The 19,089-nt window shown below is 36.2% G+C and overlaps 1 protein-coding gene across 1 annotated transcript in view; it reads right to left on the reverse strand.

The window, feature by feature from the left end:
- The window catches only part of SCN2A (sodium voltage-gated channel alpha subunit 2), a 95,233-nt gene that overhangs the window by 4,526 nt on the left and 71,618 nt on the right, over positions 1-19,089 (reverse strand). Inside the window, exons 21-26 of the mRNA XM_081096283.1 lie at positions 17,830-17,952; positions 15,098-15,379; positions 13,673-13,726; positions 10,369-10,510; positions 9,912-10,009; positions 6,020-6,290 (exon numbers count right to left, since the gene is read on the reverse strand). Coding sequence (XP_080952409.1) covers positions 6,020-6,290; positions 9,912-10,009; positions 10,369-10,510; positions 13,673-13,726; positions 15,098-15,379; positions 17,830-17,952 — 970 coding nt within the window. The remainder of the gene's footprint in view (positions 1-6,019; positions 6,291-9,911; positions 10,010-10,368; positions 10,511-13,672; positions 13,727-15,097; positions 15,380-17,829; positions 17,953-19,089) is intronic.

Genomic DNA, 19,089 nt, shown 5'->3' on the forward strand with positions numbered 1-19,089 from the left:
CCACAGAAAACTATCTAAACTCAAAGATAAGAAGCTTATATGCATCTATATATATGTGTGTGTGTGTATGTATGTATATATATGTACACATGTATATAAACACACATGTGTACTATTCCAATTATCAAGGATATCTTATTTATGGACTACTTCCAGCGGTTTATATGTGTATGCATATATGAATTGTTAATTAAAAGTCATACTTGTCTATATAACAGCAGTATGACTATCTAAAATAAGACAAGATGATATGTGAAAGCAGAAAAATAGAGACAAGATGATATGTGAAAGCAGAAAAATAGAAATTCTGTTTTTACACATTATTTTTTAAAAATACATTTTATTGATTTTTTACAGAGAGGAAGGGAGAGGGATAGAGACTTAGAAACATCCATAAGAGAGAAACATCGATCAGCTGCCTCCTGCACACCCCCTACTGGGGATGTGCCCGCAACCAAGTTACATGCCCTTGACTGGAATCGAACCTGGGTCTCTTCAGTCCACAGGCCGACGCTCTAGCAACTGAGCCAAACTGGTCAGGGCTTTACACATTATTTTATATACAGCGTACAATTAGAGAAATCATAAGCTGTTATATTTTTATTTGAGATTTCTGAATGAATGAGAAAAATTCATAAAAAAAACACTTTCAAAGTTGTATTTTTATTAAATTTATTGAGGTGACATTGGTCAACATGATCATATAGGTTTCAGGTATGGATTTCTCTGTTACAAGATCTGTATATTGCAGTGTGTATCCACCCCTCAAAGTCAAATATTCTCCTGTCACCATATATTAGGATCCCTTTCTGCCCCCACCCTCTTCCCTCTGGCAACCACCGAACTGCTATTTGTGTTCATGAGTTTGTTTTATATCCCACATATGAGTGAAATCATATAATTTTTAGCTTTTTCTGACTGACTTATTTCACTTAGCATAATGTTCTCAAGGTCTATCCATGTTGTTGCAAATGGCAGTATTTCATCCTTTCTTATGGCTAAGTAGTATTCCACTGTGTATATGTTCCACATCTTCTTTATCTAGTCCTCTGTTGCGGGATACTGGTTGTTTCCATGTCTTGGCCACGTGAGTAATGCTGCAATGAACATAGGGGTGTATATATCTTTGTGAATACATGATTTCAAGTTTTTTGGGTAATACCCAGGGGAGGGATTGCTGGGTCATCTGGTAGCTCTATTCTTAATTTTTTGAGGAATACTCAGACTGCTTTCCATAGTGGTTGTACCAGCCTACATTCCCACCAGCAGTGAATGAGTTCTGAATGTTTTTTTTTTTCAGAACCTCTCCAACTCTTGTTATTGCTTGTCTTATTGAGAATAGCCACTCTAACAGGTGTGAGGTGGTATCTCATTGTAGTTTTGATTTGAATCCCCCTGATTGCTAGTGAGGTTGAACATCTTTTCATGTATCTATTGGCCGTGCATATGTCTTTTTGGGAGAAGTGCACTATCAAGTCTGCTGCCCATTTTTTGATTGGGTTGTTTGTTTGGTGTTGAGTTTTATGAATTCTTTATATATCTTGGAAATTAAACCTTTGTTGGAGCTACTATTTGCAAATATCATCTCCCATCTCGTTGGCTGTCTCTTTGTTGTTGTTGTTTTTTTGTCAGTTTTTTTGCTATGAAGAAGCTTTTTAGTTTGATATAGTTCCATTTACTTATTTTTGCCTTTACTTCCCTTACCTTTGGGGTCAAGTTCATAAAATGTTCTCTACGACCAATTTCCATAAGTTTGGTACCTATATTTTCCTCTTATTGAATGTAACTTATTTTGGGGGGGTCTTACATTTAGGTCTTCGATCCATTTTGCATTGATTTTTCTACATGGGGATAAACTGTAATCCAGTTTCATTCATTTGCATGTGGCTTTCCAGCTTTCTACCACCATTTGTTGAAGAAACTATCTTCACTCCAGTGTGTGTTTCTGGCTCCTTTATTGAAAATTAACTGTCCATATACATGGTTCTATAGCTTGGCTCTCTATTATGTTCCATTGATATGTGTGTCTGTTTTTCTGTCAACACCAGGCTGTTTTGATTATTGTAGCTCTGTAGTATAATGTAAAATCAAGTACATGATACTTCCAGCTTTGTTCTTTTTTCTCTGGATTGCTTTGGCTATTGAGGTTCTTTTGTGGTTCCATACAAATTTGATGATTTCTCCTATTTCTTTAAAAAATTACATTGGGATTTTGATGGGAATTGCATTAAATATGTATATTGCTTTGGGTAATATGTTAATTTTCACTATGTTGAGTCTTCCAATCCATGAACAAGGGATATTTTCCATTTTGCTGTGTCTTTTTCAATCTATTTAATAATACTTTGTAATTTTCAGTATATAGGTCTTTCACATTCTTTTTAAGTTTATTCCCAGGTATTTTATTCTTTGGTTGCAATTACAAAAGGAATTTCTTTTTTCATTTATTTTTCTGAGGCTTTGTTAGTACACAGGAAGGCAATGGATTTTTGCACATTGATTTTGTATTCTGGAACTTGACTATATCTGTTCATTGTTTCTAACAGTTTATTTTTATAAATTTAATTGAAACCACACACAAACATCCCTAAGCCAGGACACATAGCTTAAATAAAGAGGAAACAGAGGAAAGAAGTATGAAATACCACCAAACAAAAACAACGGAAAGAAACATAAGGGAAAAGAAACAATGGAGACATAGAGCTACCAGAAAACAAACGATAAATGACTATAGGAAATCCTCATACATCAATAATTACCCTTAATGTAAACGGTCTGAATTCACTAGTAAAGAGGCACAGCATAGCAGAGTGGATAAAAACAAAAACAAAAACAACCCCAACCATATGTGGTCTACAAGGGACACATCTAAGCTGCAAAGACAAAGGTAGATTCAAAGTAAAAGGGTGGAAAATGATTCTTCAAGCAAATAGCATCCACAGAAAAGCAGGTAAACCCATGCTTATACCTGACAAAATAGATTTAAAAGTAACAAAGATAACAAGAGACAAAGATATACATTTTATAATGATAAAGGGGACACTACATCAAGAAAACATAACACTTCTTAATATATATATACTAGAGGCCCGGTGCAAAAAATTTGTGCACTCTGGGGGAAGGGGGGTCTCTCAGTCTGGCCTGTGCCCTCTCGCAGTCTGGGACCCCTCAGGGGATGACCACCTGCTGGCTTAGGCCCGCTCCCCGGGGGATTGGGCCTAAGATGGCAATCAGACATCCCTCTGGCAGCCCGGCAGCCCTCGGGGGATGTCCACTTGCCAGCAGGGAGCAGGCCTAAACTGCAGCCGGACATCCTTAAGCACTGCTGAGGAGGCAGGAGAGGCTCCCATCACCACCGCTGTACTGGCAGCCATCAGCCTGGCTTGTGGCTGAGCAGAGCTTCCCCTGTGACAGCGCCCTGACCACCAGAAGGCAGCTCCTGCATTGAGAGTCTACCCCCTGGTGGTCAGTGTGTGTCATAGTGACCAGTCATTCCCAGTCATTCTGCTGTTAGGGTCAGTTTGCATATTACCCTTTTACTATATAGGATAGAGGCCTGGTGCACTGGTGGGGGCTGGCTGGTTTGCCCTGAAGGGTGTCCCGGACCAGGGTGGGGGTCCCGCTTGGGTGTCTGGCCAGCCTGGATGAGGGGATGATGGCTGTTTGCAGCTGTTCACACTCCCTTCAGGGTGGGGGTTGCCACTGGGGTGCCTGGCCAGTCTGGGTGAGGGGCTGAGGGCCGTTTTCAGGCTGGCGGGTGACTGAAGCTCCAAACCTCTCCTTTTTTTCTTTTTCTTTTTTCTATTCTGGGATTTATTTACCTTCTATGGCTGTCACTGGAACTGAGAGCTGGCTCCAGCTCTGAGGTCCAGCTCCAGCTTGAGGCCTTGGCTGCTGAAAGCAGGTATCTGGGTTTGTTTGGCTTCTATAATTGAAACACTGTTGCAGCTCCAGCTCTGAGATCCCAGGCTGGCTGAAAGCAGGTTTCTGGGGTTTGTTTAGGTTCTATAATTGCAACATTGTTTCTTAGAGTTCAGCTCAGAGGCCAGCAGCAGTAGGCGGGAAACCTTGTCTTCCTCCATCACTGGAGCAAGCAAGCCTCCTGTTCTCTTCAGCTGCCTGGCTGCCGGCCGCCATCTTGGTTGGCAGTTAATTTGCATATCACCCTGATTAGCCAATGGGAAGCATGTCGGAGGTATGGTTAATTACCATGTTTGTCTATTATTAGATAGGATATATGCACCCAACCAGGGAGTACCGAAATATATAATGAAACTACTCACAGAACTAAAGGGAGAAACAGATCAACACACAATCAGAGTTGGGGACCTTACTACTCCATTAACAGCTCTAGACAGATCAACCAAATAGAAAATCAATAAACATCAGAACATCAGATTATACATTCTTCAGTGCACATGGAACATTCTCAAGGATAGACCATATTTTGAGTCACAAAACTAGCATCAACAAATTCAAGAATATCAAATTATACCAAGCATATTCTCAGACCACAATGACTTGGAATTAGAAATCAACTGCAAAAAAGGAAGTAAAGAAGTCCACAAATATGTGGAGATTAAAGAACATACTACTAAAAAAATGACTGGGTCCAAGAGGAAATAAAAGATGAGATGAAAAGATAGATAGAGATAAATGAGAATGACAATACAACATATCAAAATGTCTGGGATGCAGAGAAAGCAGTAATAAGAGGGAAGTTGATATCATTACAGGCCTATCTCAAGAAACAAGAGAAATCCCAAGTAAACAACTAACATCATATCTTAAAGAATTAGAAACAAACAAACAAACCCAAAATCAGAAGAAAGGAAATAATAAAAATTAGAGCAGCATTGAATGAAATAGAGAACAAAAAGACTATATAAAAAATGAATAGCCCTTTCTGGTTTGGCTCAGTGAATAGTGCGTTGGCCTGTGGACTGAAGGGTCCCGTGTTCAATTCTGGTCAATGGCTTATACTTGGTTGCATGTGGGAGGCAACCAGTTGACGTGTCTCTCTCACATTGGTGTTTCTGTCTCTTCCTCTTTCTTCCACTCTCTCTAAAAATCAATGGAAAAAATATACACTGGTGAGGATTTAAAAAAAAATTAATAAAACAGAGCTGGTTCTTTAAAAAGATTAAGAAAATTGAGAAACCCCTGTCTAGACTCACTAAGGAAAAAAGGGAAAAGACCCATATAAACAAAATCAGAAATGAGAGAAGCCACCACAACATCACAGATATACAAAGAATCATACTAGAATACAATGAAAGACTACATGCCACCAAAATCAATAATCTAGAAGAAATGGAGAAGTTACTAGAAATATGTAACTTTCCTAGACGAAATAATGAAGACTACGAAAATCTAAATAGACTAATCAGCAGTGAGGAAATTGAAACAACCAACAAAAACCTCCCAAAAAATAAAAGTCCAGGATGAGATTGCTTCACCAGTGAATTCTATCAAAAGTTCAAAGAAGATTTAAAACCTATTCTTCTCAAACTCTTCCAAAAAATAGAAGAGCCAATATTTCCTAACATATTTTAGGAGGCCAATAAACCTTGATACCAAAACCTGGTAAAGATAACACAAAAAAAGAAAAATACAGACCAATATCTCTGATGAAAACAGATGCAAAAATACTTAAAAAAATTAGCAAATCAAATACTATAGTACATCAAAAAAATAATACATCACAATCAAGTGGGATTCATTCCAGGGGCACAAGGATGGTTCAACAGACGCAAATCAACCAATGTAATATACCACATTAACAACAACAACAACAACAAAGGATAGAAGTCATATGATCTTATCAATAGACACAGAAAAAGCATTTGGTAAGAGATAACATCATTTATGATTAAAACACTCAATAAAATAGGAGAAGACAGAAAGTGTCCCAACATAATAAAGGCCATATATGATAATCCTTCAGCAAATATCAAAGTTTTAGAACACACCTTTTCACTGCTACCTTTCTTGATTGAGTAAAAGTACCTCTTCTTACCTACAATGGATAGAATGACCACCACAAAATCAAAAATATTCCATCCAATGGTGAAATAGTAATAACGAAGAGAGATTAGTTTCAGCACACATTCTCCAGTGAACAGGACGATGAACACCAGATTAATCCAGTACAGAATGTTGGTCATTTCTTGACTCTGGTCATCGGTTTCCACCATCATGGTGACCATGTTCAGGCAGATGAGGATCATGATGCTGATATCAAAGACTTGTTTGGTGACAAAATCAAAGACCATTCCTTGGAATTTGTTCTGGAACAAAGAATATGTAAAAGTTCATTTAGGAACTGGGGGGAAAATCAAGTTTAACTTATTTGATTTTAACACAGCAATATGAAAATGCAGCTTTTTATAAAAAACACACCATGTTTGTTTTATATTAGGAAGAATTTGATATGTAAGATGTTAAAATAAGAAAAACTGGGTGAAGATTTTATGAGGTAACGCTTCTGTAATAAAATTCTCTTTAAAAATTATAGTTCACAATTCAGATATTCCACTTTTGCCCAATTTAGTTTGGGCCTTATTTCCAAGCACTTATGGGCCTTATGTCTTGTTTATGAAATTAGGGCCTCATCTTGTAAACCAATTCTGCAAATTGGACCATGTTTTGTTCTTTTTTGCCTGTATCTGATTTTTGTCTGTATCAAGCACTCTAAGGCATTGGCCATGACAAAATTCTGCTAAGCTGTCTTCTACCTTCTCAGTGATTGGTGTTCTGCTACCTATACTAGTACACTTCATAGTTTCCTGGTTCGATACATTCACAGGTCTGGATTCTCTCTACTGGTGTTCTGACCTCACCACGTGGTTGTTACATTTTATGCTTTTCTCTGAATACATATCTGGTCTGCTGGATTGGATTTAATAAATGCATCGAATTCCTGTTCTAAGGTCTTCCTTCTTCTTGGTTGCTGCAGTTTCACTTCCCAGGTCTGGTTATGTTCCCTCTATTTCTACCTTCCTGATATTTTCTATCACTGTACTGTCATATCATGTTGTCTTGTTTATCTGTCTCCTCTATCTAAAATGACTTCTCTGGTGAATTCTAACTCAGTTTTACGTTTTAAGCACTCTGCTCTCAGAAAACTTTGTGCTCACATTTGTCATAATATTGATGACATTATATTGTCAATGATTTGCTCTTAGTTAACTTAAATTTTCTCTTCCACTTGTTTAGAGCCTCTGGCAGGACAGAATTGTGTCATTTTTCTCTCAGATACAGCACCTGGAGTTGTAGTGGTTTCAGATGTGCTTAAAAGCAGAAATTTGGTCTTTATTTTCATATTATTATGATCAATAAAAAGCATCTTAAGAGGCCTTCCCCATATAGTTTCCTAATGGGTCACCTCTATGTAAAACTTCAATCCTCAGTCACTGATTGATGTCTCCAATTTAAATTCCAGGGTGTAGAATATGCTGGCGGAAGGTGTCCTAGTATAACCCTGAGGGCCTTGTTCACCAGAGATTTATGTTCTATCACTTCATCTTATTCTTAGCCCTTGATAACAATAAAACATCCTTTGTTCCTCAGTTGCTCCCAGGATAGTTCTCGCTTTCTCAGAAATTTCCCTGCTCTCTGCACTCCAGCCCCACTGGCCTTCCTACTGCAGGGCCTTCACACATGCGTTCTCCTTTTCCTGGAGGACTTTTCTTTTTCCACTTTGCTGATTGATACCTTCTCATTTTTCTTCAATCCTCAACTCATGCATCACTTCAGTGAAGCTTTCCCTAACTTTCCTATTAATGAGCTCCCTCCCCCTTATCAGCTCTCACAACCAAGCGGCGTATGTATTCTTTCTTGGATATTTCTATTAGTGTGACTTTTTGCTTACAACTTGCTGCACTAAATAGACTCTGTGTTGTTCAATACTAAATTTCAAATGCTTGAGATAGCATATTCTTTTTTTATAAAATATTTTAACTTGATTTTTAGAGAGAGAGTAAGGAAGAGGGAAAGAGAGATAAACACTGATGTGAGAGCGAAGCCCCTTACCAGGGGTTCAGCCACAACCTGGGCATGTGCCCTGACTGGAAATTGAACTGGCATCCATTCAGTGCACAGGACAATGCTCAACTAACTGAGCCACACTGGCCAGGGCACACAGTACATTCTTAATGAATGACTGAATAAGATGGATTATACTACATCATTTCCTAATTTGCCAAATTGTCACCAGTATTATTATAGCTAAATGCCCTGATTTTTTCCCATGTATCCCTACACCCATCCATGTAAATCTATGTCATTTGATGTAATTAAACAGCCTCTCTTTTTTTTTTTTTGAAATTTTCTCCATCATACCTTTCTCTATATACTGCCTGACTAATCAGTCTCTTCCTTCTTTGATTTACCTCTTCCTCTAATAGGGAAGTGCCCAAGGCTTCATGCTCAGCATTTTTCTTTTTTTGTCTATTCTAATTATCTTTCAAAAATGAATGTATGCTTCAGAGCGTAACTAAATTCTGTCTGGCAAGTCTAGAATCCTTACCTCAGTCTGACATCCCATAGGAACTACATCTGTATTGCCAAATGCACTTATAATATATTTCCTTTCATTGGTTATTGGAACCAATCTTTCACAAAACATCAACTGTTCTAAGTTTTTCATTGTCTACATATCTTCCTTCTTTTCCTAGACTTTATAGCTGCCCCATCCCATTGAGTTTTCTTATTAGCTCATATATCTCTCATGTTTCAGTCCTGTTTGGCATGGCCCCATATTATAGACTCATCTGTTATTTTGTCTCTAACATCTTCTTAGACCAATCTCTAAAATCTTCTCTTTTTTTCACACTAGCATGCTGTTCTTTTAACTATATTGCATTTGTATAGCTTAATTAAGATCAATTTCTTCAGACTGATAATGGTTACCTTCATTCATTTAGCCCAGAAAACCCTGTACTTACTTACTACCCACTAAATCAAATGTCACTATTATCAATGGAAATGTTTATTTTCATGGCTTGGACTATACATTTTCTCATACAGGGAATGTACTCTGCTTTTCTTCCCATCCATTCAAACTGTATTATTTCTCAAAAACTAGCCTCAAACTGTACATTCCTTATGTTTTATTCGATAACACTATCTATTTTTTCTGATTTTTTTGTCAACTTACAAACTGAACACGGGCATAGCTAGTTTTATATTGTCATTAGTTGATTCGTAGAATATGGATTCCTGGAGAACACTGAATTGCCTTGCACTATGTATGCCTTGGGGGAGGAGTTCTGAAAAAATTTGGGCACTTTCCTGACAACAATTTCCAACAACAAACAGAACCAGCAGCAAATGGCAAATATATAATTGGAATAGCTACAACTGGTCATAAAAAGAATCATGTTATCTGATTTAGGGGCAAGATGCTTGGAGAAAATATGAAGTTAAAAAACAACCACACTGTTACTTGTTTCATTAATGATTTCATCCAGTCTATAGAGTTGGATAGAAAATGGGGCATATCTGAGATTACCAATTATCCCAATCTGCTCCAGTCTACAGAGTTGGATAGAAAATGGGGCATAGCTGAGATTACCAATTATCCCAATCTGCTCCCCAATCTGCTTTATACACACTGAGCATATACAATATTTCAATATGGATATATTTTCCTCTAACATTATTAGAAGCTCCTCAATGATATAACTGACATTTTTATTTATATATATTTTACATGCCTGTATATAAAATATATTTATACATATTGCATATGTAAAATACATGCACTTAGGCTATTTGGTCTAGCTAGTCACATTGCTAAGGTAAAACGTTTTTTTGAAAATTAAAAAAAAATACTAGTATCTAACAATTTGAACTGTGAAAGTGAGAGATAACATAGCTTTTACTGATGATGAAAGTGTTATTCTTACAGCAGGTCGAGGTATGGGTTTTTGTGGTTTCTTTGAACCCAGTTTTTTCATTGCATTATAGTATTTCTTCTGTTCTTCTGTCATAAAAATGTCTTGACCTCCAAAGTAAAGAAATGAAAACAAAACTTGTTTAAAATCATGTTCTTTGCTAGCTATATAATCCACCTTAGTAGCTGTGTGAAAATTGGCTCCACGTTCTATGCTAATGTTTGTTCATTAATCTCTATTTATAAGGATGCATATAGTCAATATATAAGTTATGCCATATTGGTCAGTCAGATTTCTATACTGGAGATACAATACATGTTTTATAAACCATCTTATAGTTAAATAAGTCTCTCAAAATAGTTTATGGATTTTACATTTTTTCTTTTTTGTGGCTGCATTTTGGAGCCAAAAGGAAATAATATGACATGTTCAGTTCACATTTTAGAGCAAAGATAAAGTTTTAGTATACTTATCTTCTTTTTCTGTTGGTTGAAGTTATCTATGATGACACCAATAAAAAGATTCAGAGTAAAGAATGAACCAAAAATAATAAAGATGACAAAATAAAGATACATGTACAGATTGTCTTCATACTTTGGTTGTAATTCTACCTACAAAATATAAAGAATGACAAGTATTAGACCTAATATTTGTTTCATAAAAAGAATATCATGTGAATTTTCAATTCTCAAAACATGCCTCAATAATTGGGAATAAAATTAATTTCACCTAATAACTACTTAGATTATGAATGTATTTTATAAGCAAATACCCCAATAGCGCATGCAAAGTGAGGATTTCCTCCTCCAAAAGAAGAGATGTTATGTTAAAACCTTTAAAATTTACTCTGACTCAGTTTCTTCATCTGTAAAATGGAAATAATAAAGCCTAAACCTCATATGGTAGTTGGAAGATTAAATATAGTAGTAATATATGAAGAGTACTTAAAACAGTGCTTGGTGAATCTATAATAATAAAAGAGTAATATGCTAATTAGACTAGATGTCTTCTGGACGTCATTCCAGATGTCCTTCCTGATAAAGCCGGGGCCAGAGGGAAGCCAGCCCAGGTCCCGGGTGCCAGAGGGAAGCCAGTGCTGGCAGTTGGGTGAAGGAAGGCCTACTCTTGCATAAATTTTCATGCATCGGGCCTCCAGTAGTAATATAATAGCTGAAAATAAAGGTTTGATTTCTATTACACATTTCTTATGATATGTACGTGCGGATATAGGTATATCAGAAGGGTCTCATTCTGAATATGAGTCTATTGATTCATCTTATTAAGTAGGCCTTTGGCACAGATTCTACATGATGAATTCTCTTGTCCAGCACACTTTCGATTGAAAAAAGGTGTGATAGTTGGTTTGTGCTTTTGGCTGTAATCTATAGTTCAGGTCTCACAGAATATTGTTCTAAGTTAACCAGTCACAGGAGATAATGGATGCAGGTAATCACCTAACGTGTCATAAAATCACTCTAGAGGGTAATGGCCAACATTATTTTTTTCCCCTAATGAAAGAGAATAAAGAAATATAATAAATATTATAAAAACACATATATTTTGATAATACTTTTATTTCTTTTGTGTGAGTTAGTAGAAAGTAATATAAAATGGCATTTTAAAATGTTTTTCATCCTATATAATAAAAGGCTAATATGCAAATCAACCAAACGGTGGAATGATCGGTCACTATGATGCCCACTGACCACCAGGGGGCAGACACTCAATGCAGGAGCTGCCCTCTGATGGTCAGTGCACTCCCACAGGGGAAGCGCTGCTCAGTCAGAAGCTGGACTCACAGCTGGCGAGGGCTCCTAGACTGGGAGAGGGTGCAGGCCAGGCTGAGGGACCTTCCCCTCATCCCCACAGTGCACGAATTTCATGCACCGGGCCTCTAGTTATATAATAAATACATAAGCGTACATAGCATATAAGTATAAGATGTAATAATTGGTTATAAAGCGAATTTTACAACTCAGGACATTGTCAGGACCTCAGAAACCCTTGGCCTATCCTTCCCAAACATAAATTCGACCATTTCTGCTAGAGGTAATCATTATCTTGACTTCTATGGTAATTATTTTCTTGCTTTTTCTTTAGAGTTAACACCTAAGAACCTATTCATGAACAATAAGATTAATTTTGTCTACATTTTGTATGGCAGACACATTTGTTATAGCTCTGTTATATTTTGCAGATTCATCCACATTGTTGGGCATATTGTATTCATATATAATTTTTATCACCAAATAATACTCAATTATTTGTCCATTTCTACTACTTTTGAGTTGTTTACAGTTTTTGGTAATGCAAAAAAAGTTATGTTTATTCTTGTACACAGATCTCCTATGTATGTACACTAGTTTCTGTAAGATATAGCTAAAAATGGAATTGCAGGTTTAAAGAAATTCTTAACTTTATTCAATAATGTGATGATTCCTAAGGTTTTAAAGGAATATTTATCTTCTTTTTCCCCCAATTAGCAAAGTGTAAGAGTTATTATTGCTGTTTAGCCTTGGCAGCACTTAGTACTATCAAACTTTTTAATATGCCAGTCAGGTAGGTGTGCAGGTGCTATCTCATTTTGGATTAAATTTACATTTCTTTGTGGATTAATGAGAGTAAGAGCGAGCAACTTTTCATATTTTTAAGGGGCAATTAGATTCCATCTTTTGTAAAGTGCTTGAATGTCAAGGAGTTATGTAGCAGACAATGTATGCTAAATGATTAAGATAGAAACTGAAAGTAAGTTGCATGTCACGTAGGTTATTGATAAAAAAGACAGAGAGAACTTTAAATGAAGTAATCAAATAAGTTGAAAACTACTGTAGAAAGCAGTTATAAGCCCATTGTGGTCAAAAGTTCAAAAATATGTTCTACTACTTAGTGTGTTAATCCTCTTTGCTTCCATGATAAAATAGAGTTGAATGTCAAACTACATGATAACGTTATTATTTAGGATTAAATGATAAAATGTCAGAAAGTCCTTGGCATAGCACTTACAGAGGTACAATGCAGGGATTTTAGCTCTTGTGCTCTCTTTATTAGTAAGGTGGAATAAATAAATAAATAAATACACACTCCAAAAAGAAACAAACAAAAAACCCCTCAGGAATTCTTTTGAGTTAAACCTGGTGGCTGGTGCTAGGTAAATAACATTTTAAGCTTAATTATCATGTTCTGGTGACATACCAGAGATCAGTCTTTTTTATTTTAATGTGATTTCCTCCCTCACTGTTAATGAAATCAACAAATAAATGAAATTAATGGAAATTGTACAAAAAATTTCAAAAGTGTTGAAGTGTATAAGGTGAATTGTGAATGCCCTGCTCTTCTACCACAAATATCTCACTTCCCAGGGAGGAGTACTATTAAGTTTTTTGTTTGTTTTGTAATGTTTGTTTTTTCCCACCATTAACCAGATCCCTATATTACAAGAAAGATAAAGCTGAAGGAAGCCTAGATAGATGAAGAAAGTGCCCATGAGGGCTCCTAATACACAAATGAGCATAACTATCAGAGCCAAAACTAAAATGTCTCATCTCAAATTCAGTCAACAAATTTTTAAGGGCCAGGTGTCATGCTAGACACTAGAAAATATGTTAAAAGATTTGCAGTGAGAAAAAATATCAGGTGAATATTTTATCTTTGTAAAATAGATGTGTTCTATAAATTGATCCACAGTTTATTTTATTGACAATATCACTAAAATACAACACTGTGAAAATACTCGCTGGATCAAATTAAGCAATTTTCCCTCTAAGAAGACTTACATTTCGTGAATCAACAGCTGCATACATGATATCCATCCATCCCTTAAATGTGGCCTGTAAAAAAATCACATCATTTAATTTTTCCCCCCAAATTATAATTTTATAAAAGAAATTACATATCAGATTGATTGACCAAGATTAATTTAAACCAGGTATATATAATAATTTGGAATTAATATCTAAACTCTTAGGGCAAAGTTTTATAATATATGCTTTGGAAATACTTCCACTTTAATATTCTTCTATTATATCTATATCTATATCTATATCTATATCTATATCTATATCTACATCTACATCTACATCTATATCTATATCTATATCTATATCTATATCTATATCTTTAACATCTTTAATTAAATTCTGATAGATTATAACAACATGCTATTATAAAAGCAATTATTAACAACTTTTGTATCTGTTGTGCCTAACATGAAATTTGATTAAATAATTTCATGTATGTAGTACTAGCATCAAACAAGTTGAAAAGGATGGTGCATTGTTTGATCTTAATGCTTTTTTCCCTATGTTTTCTGTTCTAAAAGGTATTATCAATAATATGAATCATGATGGTTTGTTTCTGAAAATCTCCTCCATACTGTTGAATATACTATTTTGAGGCACTATTCTATAAGGAGTTTCTTGATCTGAAACAAACATTATATGCAATTGCAATTTAGTCTTTTAAGTATTTGTTTTTGTGTGTGGACACAGTAATCCTGAAAACAAGTCTTGTACATTTTTTCAGTTCCTTAGTGTCACAGGCTTTTCCCTCTAATGTTCATACAGTGTTGGGAATTGTGTGGGTGGGTCATCTCATGGAGCATGCGGACATAACTTAGAGTGGTCATTTGAGAAGTTGCACTAATTGTTATGAATTGATATGAATTGTTATGAATTGATAGTGACATAATAGACTTGATAGGAAGGTTTTCATTTGCAAGAGTAATTCTCCTAGCTGAAAGTGTTCAAGCAGCAGGCAGGAACATGCAAATGAGGGAGCAAGTCTGTATGAAGGATGTAAAGGTGGGGAGTTTTGGTTAGGGTGGGGTGAAGCGTGGGTGGGCGAGGACTTTTATCTATATTCTCAGGTACCTGAGAAAGAGCACAGAAATCTACCACTCCAACCCCACTCAGGGGCCTGTGCCTCTACTTTCTTAGAGTAGGATGGGGAAAACAATGGGAACCCACAAAGAAATCTCAGTAACAAAGAACTGTTACTGGGGTCTAATGCATAGCCTGGGAGATGATAAACTTTGCAGAGCTGTCCACTTTCAACATAGTGAAGATAGATAGTTCAGTAATTTGCAGTATTTTTTCAGGTCTATACAGATGGACCTGGCGAAGTATGTATTTATGAATACAGAAAAAAAATTACATTCACTTGAATAATACATCACAGAGAGTAATAAAATGGTTACTTACGACTTGAAGCAGAGAAAGATATCCAAGTCCTACATTATCAAAGTTTACTTTCACATTTTTCCACCGAGCAGTTTGATTGCTCTCTATGAGGGCTTTACATTCGCTGTAGTTGTTGACCACACTTACATCAAAGATTTCTCCAGTGGTGTAGTTAATACAGTGATAAAACTTGCCAGCAAAGAGATTCACTCCCATGATACTGAATATTAGCCAAAAGATCAGACAAACCAGAAGCACATTCATTATGGATGGAATGGCTCCTAAAAGAGCATTGACAACAACCTGACATGAGAAGAAAAAATAGGTGAAAAGTCAACAACAAATATTTACTTATGGTTAACTATTTTTAAACACTATAAAAAGAACAACAATCAAATGAGAGAAAATATATATGTTCTTAAAGTTACAGATTAGGTAGAATCTAGTCTCTAGTGGCTGCAACTAAAATGCTTAATTATAATTCAGAATAGTATAAAATATATTTTATGTTGTAGATTGTTTTGTCAAGTGGTAAGGCAATATTCATATCAAATTGTCACCCAAGGATGGGACTAATCACAAATGCAAAAAATAATTAAGAATACAAATAATGACATGACTACAGAAGTGATGTAATCATGTGACTGTCACAATTTTTAAAAATCATGACAACCATAGCATTTACTATCCAAAATCTGAAAGTAAAAGAGAACACTTGAGGGTCAGTTTTCAGGGTGAAAGGGAATACTAATGATAACTATTCTGAGAAAGGAAGTGTAAGGCAGGACTGTCCCAAGCAATGTAGCAGTAGTATAGGGTCACTCTACATAGGAAAACTGGAGCAAAGAGAGCGAAGCATGGAGATTGAACATGTGAGGAGGAGAAAGAGTTTGGAAGTCAGGAGATCTGTATTCTAGTTTGTATCACAAATTATCTATGCACCTTTGAACAAGTTATGTAACTTTTCTGGCCCTAGGGATCCTCCTTTGTGGAATCCCTTTCAAAAAGAAATGAAAGCAAGTTTTAAAGACCTTATTAAAGTGTGAAGTTACTACCAGAATTTCAACTCTCATAATTCCGAGGTACTTTGTCTTGACACTTATTTATTTATTTTTTTATTTCAGAGAGGAAAGGAGAGGGAGAGATAGAAACATCAATGACAGAGAATCATTGATCAGCTGCCTCCTGCAAGAACCCCCACTAGGGATGGAGCCCACAACCTGGGCATGTGCCCTGACCAGGAACTGAAGCGTGACCTCCTGGTTCATAGGTCAACACTCAACCACTCAACCACACTGGCTGGGCGACAATTAATTTTTAAGCTCACCATAGAAAATGCTCTACTATGCAAATGTGAGAAGAGATTGATTAATACAATTATATATTTTTTAAAAAGCTGGGTAGCAAAAAACAACACATGCGTTTTCCAATACAGTTAAATCTATGGAAGTATTAAGGATTTAGGTGCATACATCCACAAATTTGATTTAAAAAATTGGAAAATTGCCGAAACCGGTTTGGCTCAGTGGATAGAGCGTCGGCCTGCAGACTGAAAGGTCCCAGGTTCGATTCCGGTCAAGGGCATGTACCTGGGTTGCGGGCATATCCCCAGTAGGAGATGTGCTGGAGGCAGCTGATCGATGTTTCTCTCTCATCGAGATGTTTCTAACTCTCTCTCTCTCTCCCTTCCTCTCTGTAAAAAATCAATAAAATATATTTTTAAAAAAATTGGAAAATTATTCTAGTACTGAAAGTTTGATTGCATTTTTACAAGAAAAACCACTACTGTAAAAACAGCAATTTTGCCCGGCCAGTGTGGCTCAGTGGTTGAGCATTGACATATGAACCAGGAGGTTATGGCTTGATTCCTGGTCAGGGCACTTGCCTGGATTGTGGGCTCAATCCCCAGAAGGGGACATGCAGGAGGCAGCCGATCAATGATTTGCTCTCATCATTGATGTTTCTATCTCTCTCTCCCTCTTTTTCCCTCTCTGAAATCAATACAAATATATTTTTTAAAACCCACAGCAATTTAAATTGGTAAAGTGAAAAGAATTTAGAAGCTAATAATTAGTTTCCATGCAATTGTATGTGCACAAACACACAGACACACATAGCTATCCTTACCATCCAATGTTGTGTCTGAAATATTCATAGAAAGTCCCAATAATTTTCAAATATCACAAAAAAACATCATTTTTTAAAACTTTCTTTTTAAATAACTAAACCACTATGACACAGCATCATTTCCTCAGTGCTGACGGTATGTGGTCTCAGGTTTCGTGCCGCAGGGATGACAAATGATAAGCACAAATTCCTTCCTGTTCTTTGTACCACCTTTCTAAATGAGTGTTAGATTTCCACCGTTGACCTACTTTTCAGCCATCTCAGCCTGTGTTTCAAATCTAAGAGGCCAGATCTGGATTTTGAAAGGCTCGTGATTTGTTTAAATTACAGTGAGTGGGATTTCCTGCACATTTATAAATGGAATAAACACCATTTATCTTGACTCACATCAGAAGCTTCCACAACACGATAGAGATTTCCCACAGAGTAAAAAATCTAGTAAGGAACAAGCACTTAGGCATTATATTCTGTGAGTGTCCCCAGCAGTGACAAATATTATTGATTGACCGGTTAGGTCAGTATGAATGCAGAAGACACACATTTCCATGGATGTGTCATTTCTAAGGTACAAAATGTCTGTCTGTTCTTGCTTACAATTTCAACAAATTCTAAGCATTTGGTCTTACCCTCATTCCTTCAAAGCGGGATAAGGCTCTCAGTGGCCTCAGAGCTCTTAGTGTCCTGAGGGACTTGATGGCACCAAGCTCTGAGTAACCCAAGGCGTTTGCAGTCAAGCTCACCAAGGAGACCTATACAGAAAAAGCAACACAGTTTTCTTATTTACAGACAAAAATGCTTACACAGATCAACCATGCTCTATGCAATAAACAAGTAGCTAGTTCTCAAACTTTACCGAGTATGAAAATCACCTGGAGGGCTTGTTGGAAAGGAAAGATCCTGGCATAGCCTGATTCAATAGGTTTGGGGTGGGGACTGATAATTTGCGTTTCCTAACATTTCCAGATGAATCTAATGATAGGAGTTGGTGACGCACACTTTTAGAACCACTATCATACACTTATGGAAAAGAAGAAACTATGCAGATTCTCTTCCCAAGAATCTTGACACGAACATTTTTGTAAATTAAGGGCAAAGCAAGAAAAATAATGGCACAGATATGCAATCTCTGTAGCTGTAACACTTTCTCATTTTTCATGCTATTTAGCAGACCTGAGAGGAAAATTAAAACTTGGTACAAGTACACAGGTAACTGCAAAACACTGGTGAGTCTGAACATAAACACATTCAGAAAGATCTTGGCCTCTACATAGTGGCTTTGTCTTTATGTAAATTTTAGTGTGAGGGTGTAAAGGCATTAATTAGCTCAAATTTATAATAATAAAACCATAATATGCTAATTAGACCAGACAGCCGAATGACCTTCCAGACATCCTTCTGGACAACCTTCTGGACGAAGTCTGGGCTGCGAAGGTTGAGACAAGCCACCAACTGCGAGGGCCGAGCCCCTTGCGTGTATTTCCTGCATTGGGCCTCTAGTTAATTTATAAAAGCTGAGGTTTTAGTATAAGTAATTAGAAATTGCCAAAACAATGTTTTCTTTAATCATGTGTACAAATGACTAATGTAGTTGGTATAGTTTTAAAGTCTCAGCTGACAAAAAAGGAAAGGACTGTCACAGGTGACAGAAATATCTGACTTCCTTAGCAAATACACAGGAAACTCATTAAAATTACATAAGCTAAGAAAAAAATATTCTCCTAAAGTGCACCTGAATTTCAAAAGCAAATAAATAAAAATAGATGTATAGTATAGTTTTAAGACTACGGAATTAATAGATATTTGAAAAATATATTTTTTTAAGAAAAATAAGTGAACCAAAACATTTTTATAATAAAATGACATTCAAACTTATTTTGCACATGTAA

This window comes from Myotis nattereri, assembly GCF_964212035.1.
Source record: "Myotis nattereri genome assembly, chromosome: 7".
NCBI classification, from domain to species: Eukaryota; Metazoa; Chordata; class Mammalia; order Chiroptera; family Vespertilionidae; genus Myotis; species Myotis nattereri.